This window comes from Phycodurus eques, chromosome 5 (genome assembly GCF_024500275.1).
Source record: "Phycodurus eques isolate BA_2022a chromosome 5, UOR_Pequ_1.1, whole genome shotgun sequence".
NCBI classification, from domain to species: Eukaryota; Metazoa; Chordata; class Actinopteri; order Syngnathiformes; family Syngnathidae; genus Phycodurus; species Phycodurus eques.
Window position 1 is genome coordinate 9,355,521 of NC_084529.1, and position 22,369 is coordinate 9,377,889.

General features: G+C 42.1%; 1 protein-coding gene across 4 annotated transcripts in view; it reads right to left on the reverse strand.

Annotated features, from left to right (window-relative positions):
* zc3h18 (zinc finger CCCH-type containing 18) overlaps positions 1-22,369 on the reverse strand; it is a 70,232-nt gene that overhangs the window by 35,785 nt on the left and 12,078 nt on the right. For all 4 annotated transcript variants that reach the window (XM_061677408.1, XM_061677410.1, XM_061677409.1 and 1 more), the window contains exons 5-6: positions 18,581-18,676; positions 4,303-4,445 (exon numbers count right to left, since the gene is read on the reverse strand). In XM_061677408.1, coding sequence (XP_061533392.1) covers positions 4,303-4,445; positions 18,581-18,676 — 239 coding nt within the window. The remainder of the gene's footprint in view (positions 1-4,302; positions 4,446-18,580; positions 18,677-22,369) is intronic.

Genomic DNA, 22,369 nt, shown 5'->3' on the forward strand with positions numbered 1-22,369 from the left:
TTGGCCCCAAAAATCCTGATCATGTAAAGCCATCTTTAAACAGACTTGTCACAAATGAGAATTTGCATCCAGTAGTGCTGCAATGAGTAATCAAGTATCCTACTGACAATTCTATCAAATAATCAAGCTCATCGGATATATTTTTGTTTGGTTAAAGAGCAATTTTGAATACACAAGAGAAAATGAGACATTTCACATAATAATAAGCGACTAATTTTTTTCTTTCAGATAATCAGTATTTTTCGTAAATTCACATTGTGCATCTTGCAGGAAACTGCATTTCCTTGTCCACAAACATTTGTAGTGAGGACATTTCAAACAAATAAAAAAATAAAACAAATAATAGATTTCAGTTTAAACTTGGCATTTCTTGTGAGTTAAAAAAAACAGCCAGCCTGCCGTGTAACTATTTGCGTGATCGCTCACAAAGCTACCTGCTCATGCTAACGAAAACAAGCATACGTGACATCAAGCTGCGCGATTCCCACAATGCAATGGATTCTTTTGCAATATTTAATGTCCTTAGTTACGTTAATTGTTGTTTCTGTGTGCACCCGGAAAGTATTCACAGCGTTTCACTTTCAAATTCTACACACAACACCCCATAATAATAATGTGAAAGTTTATTTTTTTTATTTTTGCAAATTTATTAAAAATAGAAAACAAAGACATCACATGTACATAAATATTCACAGCCTTTGGTTAATACTTTGTTGATGCGCCTTTGGCAGTAATTACAGTCTGCAGTCTTTTTGAATATGATGCCACAAGCTTGCCACACCTATCTTTGGGCGGTTTCACACATTCCTCTTTGCAGCACCTCTCAAGCGCCATCAGGTTGGATGGGGAGCGTCGGTAAACAGCCATTTTCAGATCTCTCCAGAGAAGTTCGATCGGATACAAATCTGGGCTTTGGGTGTGCCACTCAAAAGACATTCAGTTGTCCTGAAGCCACTCCTTCATTGTCTTGGCTGTGTACTTAGGGTCGTTGTCCTGTTGGAAGATAAACCTTCGACCCAGTCTGACCTCCTGAGCACTCTGGAGCAGGTTTTCATCCGGATGTCTCTGTACTGCATTCATCTTTCCGCTCAATCCTGACTAGTCTCCCAGTTCCTACCGCTGAAATACCATCCCCACAGCATGATGCTGCCACCGCCATGCTTCACTGTAGGGATGGTATTGGTCAGGTGATGAGGAGTGCCTGGATTCCTCCAAACATGATGCCTGGCATTCACACCAAAGAGTTCAATTTTTGTCTCATCAGACCATAGAATTGTCTCTCTCATGGTCTGAAAGTCCTTCAGGTACATTTTGGCAAACTCAAGGGTGGCTCCCATATGCCTTTTACTAAGGTGTGGCTTCCGTCTGGCCACTCTACCATACAGCCCTGATTGGTGCAGTGCTGCAGAGATGTTTGTCCATCTGGAAGTTCTCCCTTCTCCACAAAGGACCACTGGAGCTCTGACAGAGTGACTGTCGGGTTCTTGTTCACCTCCCTGAAAATAGTCCTTCTCCCCCGATCGCTCAGTTTAGACGGGGGGCCAGCTCTAGGAAGAGTCTTTTTGTTTCGGATCTTCATCCATTTACAGATGATAAGAGGCCATTGTGAATTTTTTCTGTAACCTTCCCCAGATTTGTGCCTCGAGACAATCCTGCCTCTGAAGTCTACAGACAATTCTTTTGACTTCATGCTTGCTTTGTGCTTTGACATGCACTGTCACCCGTCGGACCTTATATAGACAGGTGTGCGCCTTTCAGAATCATGTCCAATCAACTGAATTTACCACAGGTGGACTCATGTAGGAACGTCTCAAGGATGATCAGTGGAAACATGATGCACCTGAGCACAATTTTGAGCTTTATGGCAAAGGCTGTGTATACTTAAGTACATGTGATTTCTTTGTTTTTTATTTTTAATCAATTAAAAAAAAAAAATTCATAATGGGGTCAATTCCATTTTGGAATGAGGCTGCAACATAACAAAATGTGAAAAAACGTCAAGTGCTGTGAATATTTTCCAGATGCATTGTATGTTACCTGTACTTCGTGGAACGTGGAACTTATGTAAGTGCCACATTTATTGTTGATTTATGTTGCACAGTTTTTTTTTTTTTTTTTAACTATTACTTTAGGTAGTGTGTGAAAGAGTGACCTCCCTGTCAATTCCTCTACTTGAATGTGCCCAACAGGGCATTAACTGTTAAAAGAAATAAGCTCCAATTAAGCTTGAGTATGGGTGGACACTTCCACCTGAGTGAAATCAGTTGAGAGCATCAACTTTTTGGTTATATCGCTATGAAATTCCTGCAATATAATAAAGACCAATTCCCCATGACTCATGAAAGCGACTTGCCTATGATGAGTACTGTACGTCAACAATATCTACATGACCAAGCACACCGGTATTGGATAAAATGTGAAACTTTCAAACATTTTCAATCTTTTTAAATATTTATTTACAATAACTTTGTACTGTACTGGGCGTTTTAGGCCACTAAAAAAAATAATAAAGAACAATAATTACATTAAAGCAAAGTGCTTTAATGTAACGGACAATTGGCTATATCGGATGACCCTCCGCCCCTATTAATCCGTTACAGCGAGGTACTGTATATTGGCCTATATCAGTGACTTCTGGGTGAATTGGTTGTCACCTTGTCTGAAGACACTCCTTGTGACAGCTTCCTGGTGAGAGCGCAAACAACATTTTGGTCTTCTGTTTTCCGGAGTCACTGCGACTTATCAGTCTTGGCGACGTTTCCGCCAGTTCGATAGCTCCTATAACGATTCCACAATGGCTGAAGACCCTCTCAACTAGGGTGCTTCATTCTGACACTACAAGTGCTTTCATTACAATTGGGGAAAGTAGCTATTCTTTGAGTTCGGAAATGTAGTCTTTATTAATTGTAAAGGCAAATGTATTCAATGTATGGCTTTTAACTTATATTTACCGTACTTCATTTTGCAGAGCTGCCAACCTATACAAATTCACTTCCAGAATAATTTATCCAAAAATTTTCAAAATTTTGTCGAGAACAGTCATAGTTATGATCGTTGATTGCGACGTTCCATCATCAAAAATAATTCACCTTTGCCAATTCTGTTTTCAACCCTGTTAACAAAAAAAAAACAAAAAACAAAACAAACCAAAAAAACAGTCTTATTAAAGCAGATTAATCAGATCTTAAATGTCAAAATTAAAACTCAGCACTACTTTGCAAACAAAAAAATAACACTGCTGATAGACAACTGGATAATTTATGTATGGTCAATAGTTTTGGTTTCTATTTTGTGCAATTTACTTCTTGTACGTGCACAAGGCGTACATGTAAGAAGAAGAAATTATGTATTTTCTTGCATGCTATTTATATATTTATATTTCATATATCCACAATTGCTGCTGAAATGATACCAATTTCCCCATTGTTGGACAACTAAAGGTTATCTTATCTTTTTAATAATAATATACTTTTAACCTGCCCAAATTCTGAAGTGACGTGTGCAGTGACCTAGTAATTAATTTTCGGTCCAGGCGAGGCATCCTGTGTGGCCGTGTATTATTTTATATTTATATCACTAAACACATTAATTGGCCAGTTATTTTGTTCCTCAAAGTTGGTTACTCTCTGCCAGACCTATGTGACGTGTATTGTTTCACCAAATCACTTTTTTCGATGTTTTTGCGATTGCTTGTAATGATAGCTTAGCAATTAGCATGGCTTTGACATTGTCTTCACCTACCCGCTCCACACCAAGTAGCTGTTCAATGTGGACATGCCGGTAATGTCAGACGCTGTTTTTTTCCCCCCAATATCCGGAACAATCATCGTGACAGCTGTAACAAGTCAACAGTCAGTGATTTCCGTAACAAAATACGGACATTCCGTAACATTTGGCAGCTCTGATTTTAAAACCACACTTATTACATGTAATGTTTTTATCGATTGGTTTGATTGATTGACAGGCTAATCCTTCAATCATGATTCCATTCACAAATTGTGCTCACCTGTCATAACTTGTCATTTATATTATATCCCAATTCATTTTGTATTGTATCTTTAAACCAAACCTGTGAAATGAACAACAATCAAGTCTGTCAAGTCGTTATAAGTCAATTCAATTCTCAATAAGTCAATTCTCTCCAACTCGCGAGTCTCAAGTCTAGTTTTTGTGACGTCACAAGTCATCAAAACAGTGACTCTCGTTGACTTGGCATCTCTGAACAACCCGCTAAACGTAACATACATGTAAGGGATTCATTTCAAATGAGTAATAACAGTAGTAAATGCCGGTAGATCATACTCTCTGATAAGTCGGTAGCTGCGGTCCCTGAAGAATTCATTCTCCTTGTCAAATTCTCTCTCATCTTCTCCAATGGTCACATTGAAACGTTTCTCCTCGAAGTCTGGCTCCTGTTCCTTTCGGATGGTGGCCTTCTTCAACATCTGCAGGACATGAAAAAGTAAACAATGTTTTAAAGATAATAACCATTTCTAAAAATACAACCTCATGTTGGTGGTTCCAAAAGGAGATACTGTATGTTTACATCTCTAAATCTCAAGTTGTCGTAGGCCAATCTTTTTATGTAGTTGTTACATTTCAAAAACAATTGCGTCATCTAGTGTGGATGCATTGAGTCTGTGACATGACAAATGCACACTAAACTCATCGCCACGCCGCACATGGACACAAACACAAGGCCCTGTGTGTTTACGTCCCGCGTAGACGTCTCATGATGGATTTGTGGCAATTTCAAGGCTTTTGTGCTTGAACTGACTGGTCCTCCCATGTATTTTTCGGTTGTAAAGCATCTTCTTTTCCCCACTGACTGTTCTCTGACCCTTCGTCCACCTCTGCTTTTCTTCCCAATGTTTTGTTGAACGATTGTGACCTACAGGTCAGATGAGCACGACCTGTGCATCCATACTGCATTCGCATCTTATACATATGCGATTTAGATCCAAATATGAAATAGGCCTGAGTTGGATTTGGAAAAAAATAATAATAATAATTGCACTTTTTAAAATCAGAAACATGTACATTGGACAAAAAAAAAAATCGGAATTGACCTGTAGTGTGAACATAGAGAACATTATCCCCAAATGTTCTACCCACTTCTGAATTGATCAGGCATGACAAATCCATCAGAAATGACAGTGACGATGTCATGACCTTCAGAATTGCTTCACGGGGTGGCCAAAAAAAGCCATTTTGGCTTGGCAATCAGCCAAGCCAAAATGTATGGCTACAACCCGAATATAGGCCAATTATGACCGTAAACTATGATTTCACCATAAACTATAGTTCTAGGCATAGCTCTGAGAGATAGTCTCTAATGTCACTCATAACAATAGTGTAATAATATTGAAATAATTTAAGGATAAAAGATGATCCAAGGGTTTTTCTCTCATTTGCCAGGACAGTAAATTGTGCAAATTCAGTAAACTGTCATTCCATTTCCCACCCCCATTTTTTCCTAAAGTATGTGGTAACCCTTGGCTGTTAAACTTGAAAATCAAACTAGTTGTAGCAGAGAAAATAAACATCATCTTTAATCTATTTAATCTGCAAAACAAGTCAGCGTCGTTTGGATTAGGGAGGTGAACATTGTATTATTTATATCAGAATCATCTTTATTTGCCAAGTATGTCCAAAAAACACGCAAGGAATTTGTCTCCAGTAATTGGAGCCGCTCTAGTGCGACAACAGAGTCAATTGACAGAGAACACTTTTGAGACATAAAGACTGACAAAAAAACAAAACAGTCACTGAGCAATAAAGGATTCCTAGTTATCTGGTAATGCTGGTACAGTTTTTTTTTTTTTTTGGCAATTGTGCAAAAAGATGCAGTCCTCTAGCACTTATAGTAGTTTGAATGACGAATATTGCAATAGTCCGGTGCAATGACCATTGTGCAATCACGCTCTTCAGGCCTATTGCAAATGAACAGAACAAGGGAAGTGTGTGTGTGTATGTGTGTGTGTGTGTGTGTGTGTGTGTGTGTGTGTGGTGGTGGTGGTGGTGGTGGTGGTGGTGGGGGGGGGGGGGGTGTTACTCGGCTAAGTCGACCACAAAAATTGGTTGACACAAAAACAGACACTGTTGGGCCAGTGAAAAACAACAGAGGACACATGAGCGTCACTCAGGGGAGGGGGGGGGGCGCTTAGCCCCCAGGACATGCACAGGATGTAAGCGAATGTAGCGCGCAAGCACAAAATTTCACAAACGACGAACAAAGACTGAGAATTTGTATTTTAATACATTTGGACATATTTTAAAACAATACAATGCTAGGCTTTACACGATCGGGATTTTTGGGGCCGATCACAGAGTTTAAAAAAACTATAACCGATCACAAGGTGGAGCAATGTGTCTGTTTAAATGACTTTATTTACTGTATATACTTGTGTACTGTATAGTTGACTTTACACTGATCTGATTGGCGTTATCGGTCCATCCATTTTCTACCGCTTATCCGAAACGGGTCGCGGGGACAGTAGCTTTAGCAGGGACGCCCAGACTTCCCTCTCCCCAGCCACTTCATCTAGCTCTTCCGGGGGGTTCCCGGGGCATTCTCAGGCCAGCCGAAGGATGTAGTCTCTCCAGCGTGTCCTGGGTCGTCCACGGGGTCTCCTCGAGGGACACGGTCGAACTGCCTTCTCCAAGTCCACAAAACATGTAGACTGGTTGGGCGAACTCCCATGCACCCTCGAGGATCCTGACAAGGGTGTAGAGCTGGTCCACTGTTCCACGGCGAAAACCAGGACGAAAACCACACTGATCCTCCTGAATCTGAGATCAACTTCCCGACTGACCCTCCTCTGCAGCACCCCTGAATAGACCTTACCAGGTCTATTCATCCACCCCCGAGGCCCTGCCACCAGGGAGCTTTTTAACCACCTCGGTGACCTCAACCCCAGAGATAGGAGAGCCCGCCTCAGAGAACCCAGACTCTGCTCCCTCATGGGAAGGCGTGTCGGTGGAATTGAGGAGGTCTTCTAAGTATTCTCCTGAAGGGAATATAGAATACTTTATATTCTAATATGTAATTTTAACTAGTTTGGAAGAGAATGTGTATCGGCATATATTGCAGGAAGGCCCCCATCGGGGGGTATTTGGAGACAGATGTCAAGGAAGAAAGGAACTGCGGGGAGCCACTATAAACATTGAATGCAGGAGACATCTGCAGGCGGCATCTGGAGCCAGATCAGATAGTCATCATTTGGCCGAACAACGATGACGTCAGATTACGGACCAATCAGACGACAGCGATTCCATACCGGCCGGCCTGTTTGAAACATTGTATAAGTAGAGTCAGATAGTTTTGTTCGACTACTGTATCTGCTAAGGATAAGATAGGGTAGTTACGAACCCAGAGCTCTGCAAAATGTATAGACTCCTCTGTCAGGAATAAATTGCTTGGTTTTTATACATTGTTGGGAACGAAGTTCTTTCACGAAAACGAGCACGCTTGGAACCATGGGAGTTAGGAGATTTTAAACACAGGTTCCTTCACTCCCCACCAGCTCACAACGTCCAGAATCGAGGTCAGCAGCGCTCCATCCCCAGTATACACAGTGTTGATGGTGCACTGCTTCCCCCTCCTGAGACGCCGGATGGTAGACCAGACTCTCCTCAAAGCTGTCCGGAAGTCTTTCTCCATGGCCTCACCGAACTCTTCCCATTCCCGAGTTTTTGTTTCAGCGACCACCAAAACTGCATTCCGCTTGGCCAGCCGGTACCCATCAGCTGCCTGAGGAGTCCCACAGGCCAAAAAGGCCCGATAGGACTCCTTCTTCAGCTTGACGGCATCCCTCACCGTTGGTGTCCACCAACGGGTTCGGGGATTGCTGCCACGACAGAGACCAACCACCTGAGGGCTACAGCTCCGGTCGGCCGCCTCAGCAATCGAGGCGCGGAACATGGTCCATTCTGACTCGATGTCCCCCGCCGCCCCCGGAACATGAGCAAAGTTCTGTCGGAGGTGAAAGTTGAAACTCCTCCTGACAGGGGATTCTTCCAGACGTTTCCAGCAGACCGGAACGGCATCTTCCCCCACCGCCGGAGCCAACTCACCACCAGGTGGTGATCAGTTGACAGCTCCGCCCCTCTCTTCACAGGAATGTCCAAGACATGCGGCTGCAAGTCCGATGACACGACAACAAAGTCTATCATCGGACTGCGACCTAGGGTGTCCTGGTGCCAAGTGCACGTGTGGTCACCCTTATACTTGAACATGGTGTTTGTTATGGACAATCTGTGATGAGCACAGAAGTCCAATAACAGAACACCGCTCGGGTTCTGATCGGACGGGCCGTTCCTCCCAATCACGCCCTTGCAGGTCTCATTGTCATTGCCCACGTGAGCATTGAAGTCCCCCAGCAGAACAATGGAGTCCCCAGCGGGAGCGCTCTCCAGCACCCCCTCCAAGGACTCCAAAAAGGGTTGGTACTCTGAACTGCTGTTTGGTGCATAGGCACAAACAACAGTCAGGACCCGTCCCACGTCCCCACCCGAAGGCGGAGGGAGGCTAACCTCTCGTCCACCAGGGTGAACCCCAACGTACAGGCGCCGAGCCGGGGAGCAATAAGTATACCCACACCTGCTCGGCGCCTCTCACCGGGGGCAACTCCAGAGTAGAATAGAATAGAATTACCTTTTATTGTCCTGAACTTGCATGCATGCACACAAAATTTGTTCTCTGCAAGTCGGGTGCAGTGCTCAGCTCGCACTGCACCCGACCCCTCCCACAGGTGGTTAGCCTATGGGAAGGGGGACCCACGTTACCCTTTCGGGCTGTCCCATGGGTGCAGGCCCGGCCACCAAGCGCTCACCTTCGAGCCCCACCTTCAGGCCTAGCTCCAGAGGGGGGCCCCGGTGACCCGCGTCGGGCAAGGGAAACCTGAGTCCATTTTTTTGTCGTCATCATAAGGGGTCTTTGAGCCGTGCTTTGTCTGTTCCCTCACCTAGGACCTGTTTGCCATCCTATTTAAGTAAAACGGACTCAAACTCTGGACAACACACATCCATATAGCTGGGACAGTGAGAAAGTTAGAGTAAGCATGTCATTAACAGTATTTATTAAAGTAACTTAATTGCAATAAAGTAATTTAATTATAGTAAGATAGCACCCATTAATTCTGTCAGTTGTAATTTTTATTTGACTTAAACTTATGTCAGTGGCCAATCCTTTAATGCCCCCTAGAGGTCATTGGTGTTTTAACTTTTGTCTAAAATACTAGTGAATAATTTGAGCTGGGACGGTGGGCTCCAGCACCCCCGCAACCCTTGTGAGGATAAGCTCTACAGAAAATGGATTGATGGATGGTTACAGTATACAGTACACAAGTATATATAATAAATGAACAAGTCATTTAAATAAATGACATTGCTCCATCTTGTGATCGGATCGGTGATCGTTTTTTATAAACTTGCTGATCGGTCCCAAAAATCCTGATCGTGGAAAGCCTAATACTGAGTACATTCAAAAGTATTCTCTGGTCAGGTCATGTATTCTAATCAGTCAGGTCAAACTAACATGGCAACATGACAGAAATAATGGGTGCTAACTTACTGTAATTACTTTACACACACCGAAACTTTAGAGCATGATTCAACAGAACGGCGGCATGTTTACGTACAGCCCTTAGTGCTAGCACTATCTTGCTAGGCTACATAACATTTTGTTGCCTGCTTGCAAGCCGTATTGTATTAAAAGTATGTGAACATACCTCAAGCAACCCTTAAATGAACGTCCTTTCCTGAGCACCGGTGACCACCACCACACGTCCCCCCCCCCCCCCCTCCCCCATTTTGTTCTTATAATACACGCGGCATGATCCATTGTTGTTGTCCTCGCCATGGTAACAAGTGTATCCGGTCGCGTTTGAGTTGACAAGATAAAGCCCAGTGATCGTAAAAGACAGGATGAGGTGGTATTGGAATACAAGATTTGATTGCAGTTGTCTGACAGCAATTGTGAAAGACCAAATTTGTCTTGTAGTCTGCTCCAGACATTACGTGTTGTATGTCCCACACCGCCGAAATGTTTAAAAAAAAATTTTTAAATAAACTATTCGCGGTCAGATATTTACAGTACTACGTCAAAAGACAAGGCTAGAAATATGATAGATTTTAGATTCAAATATACTGTTGAAGTGACTATGGCTCGGGTGTCGATGAAAGCCGCCCCCCACCCCCCCCAACAACTTGATAAACTGCATTCTCCCAGCGGCCCTCCTGTGCGAGACGGCCATGAAAGGACGCCTGCTGGACCTTAAACTAATTAGTAGCTTCCCGTCAAATCTGGATTCCAGTCTTCAAAGACTCCTTTATTTTTTTCGAAGATAGCGACCGAAAGGTTGGGAGAGCCTCTCTCCAATAAGAACAGGCTGGAACAGATCAACAACGATAGATTTATTATTTGGATATGCCACAGATTGAACTATTACTCTTGTACCTTGAGTTATGTTTAATCACGGGCTTTTTCAGGAACTCAAATACAGCAATGAACTATTTTTTTAAATATTAAAACATGCAAGCAAGGCTCCGCCAAATGCCTACTGGGAACAATTGCTGGGACACGGGCGACGTCCGCTGGCGTTTGAGAGTTACTGCAACGTGGACTTCCATTCGGGGTTTCGTTAACTGAAGATTAAATGTCTGTTTTGATATTTCACAAACTCTGCAGAAATATTCCAAATGTATGCCTTGATGTCTGTGTCATTGTGTCAACAGGTCCAGCTGTGAAATTTGTCTGTTTGTCTGTTTGTCTTGATTTGAAGCCAAACAGCATGAAGTGTTGCATGGAACCATAAGCAGTTGATTTGCCAAGACTAAAGTTGAAACAATCAGTCTATATGCTTGATCTATGAGTAAGAATTCAAAGTTTGTTGTATTTTATATTAATATAGGATTTTGTAAACCATTTTTAATTGCCAAATTGGTCTTCCTCCAGTTTCTACCTCCCTTAGACATGCCCCCTAAGTATTTAACCTTTGTCTCCCGTGCTGGCTAATCTCTCTAGCCACCGGGGTGGGGGGGCTTTGGCCAACCCCTTTCTTTTCTTTTGTCCTCGGGTGCCACTCCGTGCGCAAGCGCCCGCCTCAACCAAGCCGCCATCGCTTTCGATCATCCATGTGGTTTCGATCGCTTTTCCTAGCCACGTTCTGTTGGCGGAGCCTCAGTAAGCAACTACCGACATTCTGTACCGGTCAGGCACGCAGCTGAGAGCCAGAGCTGAGCCCACCACAAGTTCAATCGGCAGGAAAGTTCTGAGCGCACACCAACAAGACTTTATTTTATTTTTTTGCACCTCGTTTGTTTTATTTTTTTGCATCTTCCAAACCCGTTTTCTTTTCCCTCCTGAGACATCCGGAGAAAGACCATTCCCACCGATCAACTGATCTACAGTCGTGAATACAGCACAACAAACGTTGCTAGACTGTACAAGATTAGTGCCTATAATTTTGGGGAAAATACTAAATTCACACAAGCTTCAACTTTGTCCTCGCTCAACATGGTGCAACCTATTCACGCTCATTTTTAGTCCAGCAACACACGGTCCTATCTTCCCTTTTCGTTTACCCTTAGCGTTATTTTCTTTCTGTAGTTAGACACCTCTATGTTTCCCTATAGATCCCTCGTAGATTTCAATTAAATATTCTATAAAATTCCACTCCTTGTGTGTGTTTTTAGTTTAATCAGGAAACCTCTGTAATCTAAGACTTGTATTTCCTAAATGTAGCAACCTTCAGATTATGAGACAGATAAGAGGTTTTTCGTCACTTTTTCCTAAATTTTATACATATAAAAAAGACACGTGGAGATAAAATAGTTGATTCTATCGTTAAAAGTCTATCGAACTAAACTGTAAGTGAACGCAGGCGTTCACCTTCTACAAATATATTTCTTAAATTCCGTTTTACCCAAACGCCAATATGCGCTACATATCGGTGCCCCATGTGAGGCGATACATTTCGTTAAACTCAAAACACACAAAAATACACGATATTCTCAATAAAATCTAGACATCGCCCACCATCTTGGAGGGGGCATGTTCAGGCACGTCCAGACATAATCTGTGTGTGTGTGCCGCACTCCGTTACCATAGACACAGCGCTGTGAGTGCTTGTGCATTTGAGAAACTAAGATTAGAGTGAGTTGTTGCATTGTTAAATGTTAAATGACGTACCACGAAGTCTTGGATGTACAGATAACCCTCCAGCCCCATGCCACTGCTTGGATTAGCTACGATTTCGGTTTTGGGAATTTATTTTGAGCTCCGGTGCGTAAAATAGGAGATTTGGGAAGTCACTGGTCGCAGTTAAATGCGTTCTACACCGAGAAATCCCTGTCGTGTGCTTGAAGTGAGCTCCGAACTGGGGTGTTAACTCGTGTGTGTGTCTTAGAGCATGCGGCGCCCGTGACACGGTTGCCATTTTCGCTTTGTGTGAAAGTTGCAACCAAGCGGCTCCTTTCAGGACGCCATTTTGTCGTTCCCTTCTTCGCGGTGTGGAACTGTTGTGTGTGTGATTCGGATTGTCCTCGAGTGCCCTCTTGTGGACGTTTAGGCCATTACGTAGCTTGCTGGGAAAAGTCCATGTGACGTCATTGTAAGGTTGCCATTCTAGTTCTTCTTCGGGGTGTGAATTGTTGCGCTTCTTCGGGCACCACCCCATGGACATTTGTGTCATTATGCGACATTCAAAAGACCTCCTCGAAAGCCGTTAGCCACCTAAACGGCATTCGCTTCGAACGCTGCCAAGGTTGTTACTTTTGCGGGAATAAACTTGTGTTTGTGTCTATATCACCGTCGAGTGCTTTTCTGCTGGTTTGAGAGTGCTTTTCGGCTGATTTAAACGTCCAGTGTGCGCCAACCTCGGCCGAGCGCCAACCTCCGCCGTGCAGCCTAGCGTTCCTCGTAACCTAGCAACCACTAGCCCCGCTAGAATAGCCGCTAAACTATTGCATCTAGCCGCGAGCGATTGCTTTTATTTAATTTAAAAGCTTCCGTTTTCGCTTGTTTTGTTTAAACACCACCGTACGATTGAAGCTTTGTGTCTTTTTGATTTTCCGCTCGTTTGAGATTTACAACGTAAAGATTACAAGCTTTAACCACGAAAGGCACTGCATTGCTACAGCAATAAAGCCAAACGTCCGCAAACGTGCACTGCACCGCGTAATCTTGTTTAACCCTGCAGCACAATTACTTAAAGGATTCTTCTAAGAGTGGAGGTTATTACTTAATTGCTTGTTTAGTTTTATCACTTTGGGCTTCCTTTTTAATTTGATTTGGGTTTTGCCATTTTTAACTCCCCCCAAAAAAAACTTTTTTGAAGAACAAAGCGAACATCACTGTAAGCCATAAAAGCAATTAATTAATTTGCGCACCTAATTATAAGTATATTTAACTTTTTACCAAAGTTAAATAAAACGTATTTGAATTAGCTAAAAAAAAATTAGCCATCACACACATTCCAAATCAATTTGTTTATCTAATCATATAATTTAATTTATCCAGGCTAAAATTAAGGTTGAATTAATTGAAATTCAAAATTTAGTAAATAAGCTTATTCGTTTCACTCCACCTAAGTGTCTTCACAATTCTTTTAAATCAAAGATTAAATTGCCAACGTCACGCAACAATTGTAATTTGATGAAATAAATTTTGTGCGCATAATTTGACGTCAACAATTTTGCTCTACTTGATTACTGCTTCTACGCACACTCTCGAACACATTTAAGGTTACGTGATAAACCCTCCCACTATAATTTGCGAACGATAGTCAATTGTTTAACAATTAATTACACCGCTTATATTATGGCTCTATTCCAAATTAGACACACCGCTTAAAGTAGGAGCAATCTAGTTGCGTACAACGTCCAGCTACTGCACACGCAACGCAATTATGACAGAACTTGTAAAAAGTCCCAGTCATTATTACAACTTCGACACGTTAACACAGCTTGTAAGTAACGTAACTAAAGACCTCGTCCCGGGTTATGCAGAATCTGTCAAAGATGCTAGCCTCAGAGTCCAACATGACAACTTATGAGTGACACCGAGCACAAAACCTTAAAAGATAAAAACTTAGCTCGAACGCTAGGTTGCATAGTCATAAACTTAGTGTCACAGGTGAAATGGAGCGATAGGGAGTATAACCAAATAAAACTCAAACTAGAAGCTGAACAGCAGCAACAAATCAATTTAACGGCACAGCTAGCAGATTCCAACACTTGTTTAAACCTTGCACAAGCCTGCCTAGTTGATGTTGAGGCTCAACTTGAGAATGCAAAGGCACACAGTGTGCACTTCATCCCCAGTGCAGTGCTGGTCAAGAGACGCTCTCCGTCCACAGTGCCGCACTGGCCCGTGAAAATGAGCTCAAACAAGCTATTCATTCGTGCACACAAACTAACCGCACACAGGAAACACTTGCGAACCGCCGCATCTGAAATTTCGCAACTCAAAAGCAATCTGTTGAAGTTGATTGATCATCCCTCAGAAGTCAAATTACACCAAGCCAAAGCAGCTAACAAGCGCGCAGAGTGGTTCCTGCATAGCGCCACTGAGGATATCAGCCAGCTCAAACAGACCGTTGAAATGCTCAAAGAGGAACGCTCTAAAAGCGTTGCGTACTCATGTGAACTTATGTCACAATTGAAAGCACTAGAATCTGACACGCGCCGTCTTCAAAAGCTAAAGCTAGAACAGGAAGTCGAAATAACCCTTGTTCGACGGGAATTACAGGCAGCCTGCAAATTAATTGTCAACCGGCAACAAATCTTCTGACAGCAAACACTGTCTGATGAAATTAATGAGCGCACACCTGTCAGTCTGTCTCCCAGATTCGACACACCTGTCCCAGAGCTTGGTCCGGACCTCCCTGGGATGCTGTCAAAGGCCCCTGCCACTTTGCAGCGCACCTCTCTGACTGTGGTAAAGCAGATTCGAGAGCTTGCCGCACCAAGTACAGCCCCCCTCAACGACTTCCATGCGTAGGTCGCTTTTCCTGTTGTCTCTACATGTACGAGCTTAAAAGACAGACAAAATTGCACGCAACATTCCGAGATTCGAACCTAAATTTGACGGCTCCCATGACACGACAGCATAGCTTTAAGACATTCAATTTTACCTGAAACAATTGCCATTTGCTACCACTGAGGATAAACTGTACCTTATCAAGGTCACTTCTCGTCGAGGAGTAGCTTAATTGAACGACAACAAGCACATGTATATTGTCAAACTATCAAGCCATCTGTCAGGCTTTGTCCCGTGAAATTGACGACCCGGAAGCCGTAACCGGCTTACTGGCCGATCTTACTGTAAAACAGGCGAACCTTGAAACACCATCAGCTTATTACTGTCGTTTGCGCAAAACATATTTCGGGTTTCTAAATGAACCGAAAATGGAAGAAGACGTAGATTTTAAAATGCTTTTTGTTGAAAACATGCACCCAAATGTTTAACACCATTTGGGAGTGGCAGCATCCCCACACGCTGTCCAGTTCACAACTGCGCGACCTAGCCGCTAAAGGCTTTGCTAAGCATAAAAAGACCAACACAAAGCAGTCGGATCACAGTATTTTTGGTTTGAGCAACCAAAATAATGACGTGTGCAGAAACTTTTGCCGATAAAAACAGACTCCCGACCTATGCTAGATGCTATTCTTGAGATTATCTGTAGCTTGGCAAAGAATATGAAGAAAGACCCACGACAGCCTGCTAACCATTTAGCAAAGGCTGATTTTGTTGTCTCAAATTCTGTACAGAGTTTATACTAGGGCCTGCACGATATTGGGAAACTAAATCAGGCCGATTTAGTTTTTGAACCTGCGATCTATATTGTGATGTGAAATAATACAGGATCAGTGTTGGGAAAGTTCATTTTCTAGGCAAACTAATTCACTTCACCATTCTGAACGAGTTCAGTTCATAGTTTTTTAATGTTGGTCCTTCTCCTCCTTTGTATCGGTCCGTTGTGGTAAAGAAGGAGCTAAGCCGAAAGGCGAAGCTCTCAATTTACTGGTCGATCTACGTTCCTACCCTCACCTATGGTCACGAGCCGTGGGTCGTGACCGAAAGAACAAGCGGCCGAAATGAGTTTCCTCCGCAGGGTGTCTGGGATCTCCCTCAGAGGTAGGGTGAGAAGCTCGGTCATCCAGGATGGGCTCAGAGTAGAGCCGATGCTCCTCCGCATTGAGAGGACCCAGATGAGGTGGCTCGGGCATCTGTTTAGGATGCCTTCGGGACGCCTCCCTGGTGAGGTGTTCCGGTCACGTCCCACCGGGAGGAGACCTCGGGAACAACCCAGGACACGCTGGAGAGACTACGTCTTTCGGCTTGCCTGGGAACGCTTCGGGATCCCCACGGAAGAGTAGAGGAAGTGGCTGGGGAGAGGGAACTCTGGGATTCCCTGCTGAGGCTGCTGCCCCCGCGACCCAGTTATCACAGTGTGATCATACTGTGTTTTAACTAAAGCATTCTGATATGAAAAATAGACTTTACATGGATCTGATCGGCTTGATCGGTATCGGGCGATAATTAGCATTGGCTTTAATTACCAAAAATTAATTAATTGATCGGCTCAGTAAAAGACATTTACTCCGCGTCGCCATCGTGTACAGTATATTTGAACCGAAAAGCAAGTTTATTTTTAGCCTTGTTGATTGTCTTTTGACACAGTACTGTAAATAACTGACCGCCAATAAAGTAAAAATAAAAAAAGAGTCAGCGCTGTGGGACAGACAGCATGTCTGAGACAGACAACATGTAATGCCTGGATCAGACTACAAGACAAATTTGGTAGGTCACGATTGCACTGTCAGACTACTGCAATAAAATCTTGTATTCTGATACCACCACATACTGTCTTTTACGATCACTGGGCTTTATCTTGTCAACTCAAATTCGACCGGATACACTTGTTAACATGGCGACGACGACCACAATAGATCATGGCGCGTGTATTATAGGAAAAAAATGGGGAAAAACGTGCAGTGGTCACCAGTGCTTGGGAGAGGACTTTCATTCAAGGATTGCTTGAGGTATGCTCACATACCTTTAATACGATACGGCTCGCGAGCAGGCAAAATAATGTTATGTAGCCTAGCAAGCTAGTGCTAGCACTAAGGGTTGTACGTAAACATGCCGACGTTCTGTCGAATCATGCTCTAAAGTTTCTGTGTGTGTGAAGTAATTTAACTCCAATAAAATAATTTTATTACAGTAAGTTAGCACCCATTAGTTCTGTCATGTTGTTAACTAACTAATGTTAGTTTGACCTGACTGATTAGAATACATGACCTGACTAGAGAATACCTTTGAAGATACTCAGTATATAGAAGTATATACAGAAAATTAAAAAGTCATTTAAACAGACACATTGCTCCATCTTGTGATGGGATTGGTGATCGATTATCGTTTTTTTAAAACTCTGTGATTGATCCCAAAAATCCGGATCGTGTAAAGCCTAGTATTGTATTGTTTTAAAATATGTCCAAAAGTATTAAAATGCAAACTCTCAGTTTTTGTTAGCCGTTTGTGAACTTTTGTGCTCGCACGCTACATTTGCTTACATCCTGTGCATGCAAAACCTAGTGACGCTCCTGTGCCCCACTTTTATTTTTGGCAGTTTTTCACTGGCCCAACAGTGTCTGTTTTTGTGTCAACCAATTTCTGTGGTTACTTGGCCGAGCAAGCAGATTTATCTTTTTCCCACGTCCCTAGTTCTGTTCATTTTCAACAGGCCTGAAGAATGTGATATAAATACAATGTTCACCTTGCTCATCCCTAATCCAAACGACGTTGACTTGTTTTGAAGACTAAATAGATTAAAGATGAAGATGTTTATTTTCCGTGCTACAATTAGTTTGATTCTCCAGTTTAACAGCCCAGGGTTATCACATACTTTTGAAAAAAATGGAAAATGAATGACAGTTTACTGAATTTGCATGATTTATAATTGTGGCAAACGAGAAAAATCTTTTATCCTTAAATTATTTCAATATTATTACACTATGTTATTGTTACTATTATACACTCTCTCTCAGAGCTATGGCTAGAGCTATAGTTTATGGTGAAATTATAGTTTATGGACATACTCGACTGCGATTGGCTGGCAACCAGTTCAGGGTGTACCCCGCCTCCTGCCCGGTGATAGCTGGGATAGGCTCCAGCACGCCCGCGACCCTAGTGAGGAGAAGCGGTAAAGAAAATGGATGGATGGACATAATTGGCCTATATTTGGGTTCTAGCCATACATTATGGCTCGGCTGATTGCTATAGAGTACTTTCTTGCCATCCTGCGAAGCAAACCTATGAAGGTCATGACATCGTCACTGTCATTTGTGATGTCTGATCAAACTCGCTGATCAGTGATCGGCCACAAAAATCCTGATCTTGTCAAGCCTAAATAATATTTTTCCTAGTAATCAATTTTTTATTATTGTATTACAATTTTTTTTCCATTTTTTCTAATAGAAATTATTTTTAAATCTGTCTATGTTAGTTCAGATGGCTATCCTCAGTTAGCATACAACACAACAATTTTGTTGGTCCTTTGAAACATGAAGTTACCTCTTTGGCATGCCTGAGGCCCCGCTCCCACGCACTTTCCACAGGAGGTTCGACAGGGGGTGGAGGAGGAGGGAGCTCCTCGACTGCAGGTGCAGCCTGAAAGACAAAATATGTTCATTAGTGATTATACTCTGTTTACCAAACAATGTGAATGTAAGTCCAGGTGTGAAAATAAAGAAACAAGACTCTGGCATCCACGCTTGTGATTCAATGCCAATAATTTAACTGGCTGTATTGCAGTGCTGTGCAACCATATGTTAAGCTTGCATTCATATACCAGTTTATTGGCGGACGCTTACACAAATGTCTGGATATTTCCTGCTACAATGGCCATAAAATAGATGTAATAGTACCTGATGTGCATTATTAGTGGTCCCCAAGCTTTTTTCAGTCAGTGACCGTTTCAAGGATGTACATCTATTTCACGGACCAGCACCCAGCAATCCGGCAAAGGGGTGGTAGTGGGGGTTTCGGGGCGTGTGGACATTCCAGAAGCTAATCAATCCCACTCCAGTTTCTTTACAGATGTTTATTTACACCTCAACACACCACCCGAAAGCGTAGAATTGAAACGTCCGACTTAGATAAAAGGAAAACATAAAACAACTGTCATGAAGCTAGCATTGCTTAAGTAGCACGGAAGCTAATAGCGATACACAATGCAAAGTAATACTAACCACTGTAGCCTGCTTCTCAACCAATGACTGTTATTCTCCCAGAAGTAATCTTCACAGTCAAAAACGCGATGCTTCAACAAACCTCTTAATGTCCATTCACACAGCTGTATCAAACAATGACAAATGGAGAGAATAGTAATTGGCACGCAAGTGACGTGATAAGTTCTTCTCAATGTACGTCAAGCTTACGGAGATACAGTTGCAGGCGGACCTCAGGTGGAAACATTTTCAAAATAAAAGCAAGTACTTAAAAAACAAATACGAATAGCTGCATTTACACTAATCATCAAGTTAATCATTGATGGAGGGGGGCGGATGGAGTGTCCCCGATGGGGTGGAGGTTGCACCGTCTCCAGCTCCGCAAAAAACAAACAAAAAAACAAACAAAATAAATAAATAAATTCAAACCTACTTGTGTGGCCCGGTACCAGATGGCCTTTTTTGAGAGATATAAGTGCCGCGATTTTAATGTTAATTTTCTTTAGCTCGTCAATGGTGTTTTTCATTCATTGTGTGTTAGCTTTCAGCTAGCGATTTTTGTGAACAAAAACCAAGAAAGAAAAGAAGTCTGTGATGTATTTGAACATTCAATAGGTGTAATTCTTTTGTCATGTCTGTTTAGTTTTACAGTGAACTTCAAATGGAGCGTCAATACAACTTTAAGCAAGCAACATTCACCTTTACACCTCACTACTATGTTAGCACATTAGCAACCTGTTGCTGGGATCACGTGGGGTCTGCATGCCATCCAGGCGCTGCTCGATGGAGTGCTGGAGCGGAGCATGGCATGGACTGCTTGTATAAGAGTGGTAAAATCGGCGATTCAGATCTGCCAAACTATAAAAACTCAGTTCCAGAAAAAATTGTCTGAATTTCCCTATTTTTTAAATTTTGTCAAGAACATTACCTTGCAACAGTCATAATCATAATCGTTAATAAATTATGGCTTCAATATTTGTCATTTTAATGTTTTACCATGTTGACTTTGTAATGGTGGACGCAGTTGCAGCCTGAATCAAAGTACCAGTAAATGAGATTTCACGTTCCATCATAAAACATATCTGCATCGATGGATTCATTTGTGTTTTTCCAATTCTGTTTTCTGTTACCCTGGTAACAAAAAAAAAGTAAGTCTATTGAAGCAGATTAATCAGATCTCAAAACGTCAAAATTAAAACTCAGCACGCTATTTTGCAAAATAAACAACATTGATAGATTGAATTGGATAGTTTATGTATGGACAATAGTTTCTATTTCTATTTTGTGCAATGTACTTCTTGTACATCTTCTCTTGCAGGCTATTTATATGACATATTTATTAGGGGTATAATGACTCATTTCAGCAATGATTCGATTTGTAACACTCTTACTAGTTGTCGATTCAATTCAAGGACCATATTGGTTCATTTAGAAAAATACGATCCGAAACGCTGGAAATCGATTCAGTAACCTTTTAGCCAAAACTTCATCCAGTCTGACTGTGAAATAAATACCAGCATACTTGAACAATGGAGGTGAAATTTCTTGGATGCTCATTGTTTTTCTATAAGGGAATCGTGTAAAAACTAATTATAGTCAATAAATATGATTTTCTTGACGTATTTTCCTTTTATTCGTCTTATTGTGTACCATACTATATGTGTTTACTAATTGACTGAGTCTGCTTAGTAAAAGTTGACTGATTGGATTGTTTGCGTTCTAAACAGTAAAATACGAATGGCTAAAACAAAGCACTGTGAGATTTTCATGACGATAATCTTTTAGGAATAGTGGTAATAATACATATGAGAGCTAAATAAATGATCAAACCTGCTCTTTGTAGCACAAACGTGAGCCTGAAACATTCTCACTTGCCTCTTCATTTGGAGGCAAGTGAGTACACCCCCAGACAGAAGAACAACACCCATACATACTGTGGTGTCTCGTCCAACCACTCAGGGCACTACGGAACGGAGTGACTAGATTTGGGGTGTAGAAAAGGAAACAAAGAAGAGATGATGAAGAAGAAAGTAGCCTTGGCAGTGTTAACTGCCGTGTGCTAACTGAAAAATCGAGCAAAGTAAGAGGAATTACAAGCATTTTTCTTGGCAATACAGCCCATACATGCCTCCATATAAAGCGTGCCATGCTTAAATCCAGTGTGCTACTTCCAACTATCGATAGAATCGATTGATTACCTTTTAAAACAATTTAAAATAGATATATTTACATCCGGAAAGCTAACTTGCCAAGCACAGATAGATCCAGTTGGATCATAGGAATATAAATCGGTACACCAATATAATGAAAGAATCGTTACACCGCGAATATTTATATTTCCTATATCCACAATTGCTGCTGAAACCATTTCCCCATTGTGGGACTAATGAAGGTCATTGTATCTTATACTGTATTACAAATATGTATTAATAATAATAGTATACTTTTAACCTGCCCACGCTCTGAAGTGGGCAGTGATGTACTAATTAATTTTCGGTTCAGACACGCTGTCCTGTATGGACGTGTATTATTTTATATTTAAATCTCTAAACACGTATTAATTGGGCTGTTATTTTGTTGTTCAAAGTTGGTTACTCTCCGGACCAATGTGACAACTGTACTGTATCCCCAAATCATTTATTTCTATGTTTTGCGACTGCATGACACGACAGCTTAGCAATTAGTATGGCTTTGACATCATTTTCGCCTATCCACTCCTTGTCCACCATCGTGACACTTGTGAGAAGCATGGTAAGAAGTGTAGCTTATTTGCTACCATGGAGGCGACGATGACTGAGAATGTGTTGATGCCGGACGCAAAGAGAACATTCTTTAGGGTTAGAACAGGGCTTAGAAGCCGGGGGCGAGGTGTAATATCAGAATCAGAATCAGAATCATCTTTATTTGCCAAGTATGTCCAAAACACACAAGGAATTTGTCTCCGGTAGTTGGAGCCACCCTAGTACAACAAACAGTCAATTTACAGAACACTTTGGGGACATAAAGACATTGACAAAAAACAATTGTGCAAAAAGATGCAGAGTCCTCTAGCACTTAGAGCAGTTCGAACGACTAATATTGCAATAGTCCGGTGCAATGACCATTGTGCAAAGGGCGCTGAGACTTCAAGGAG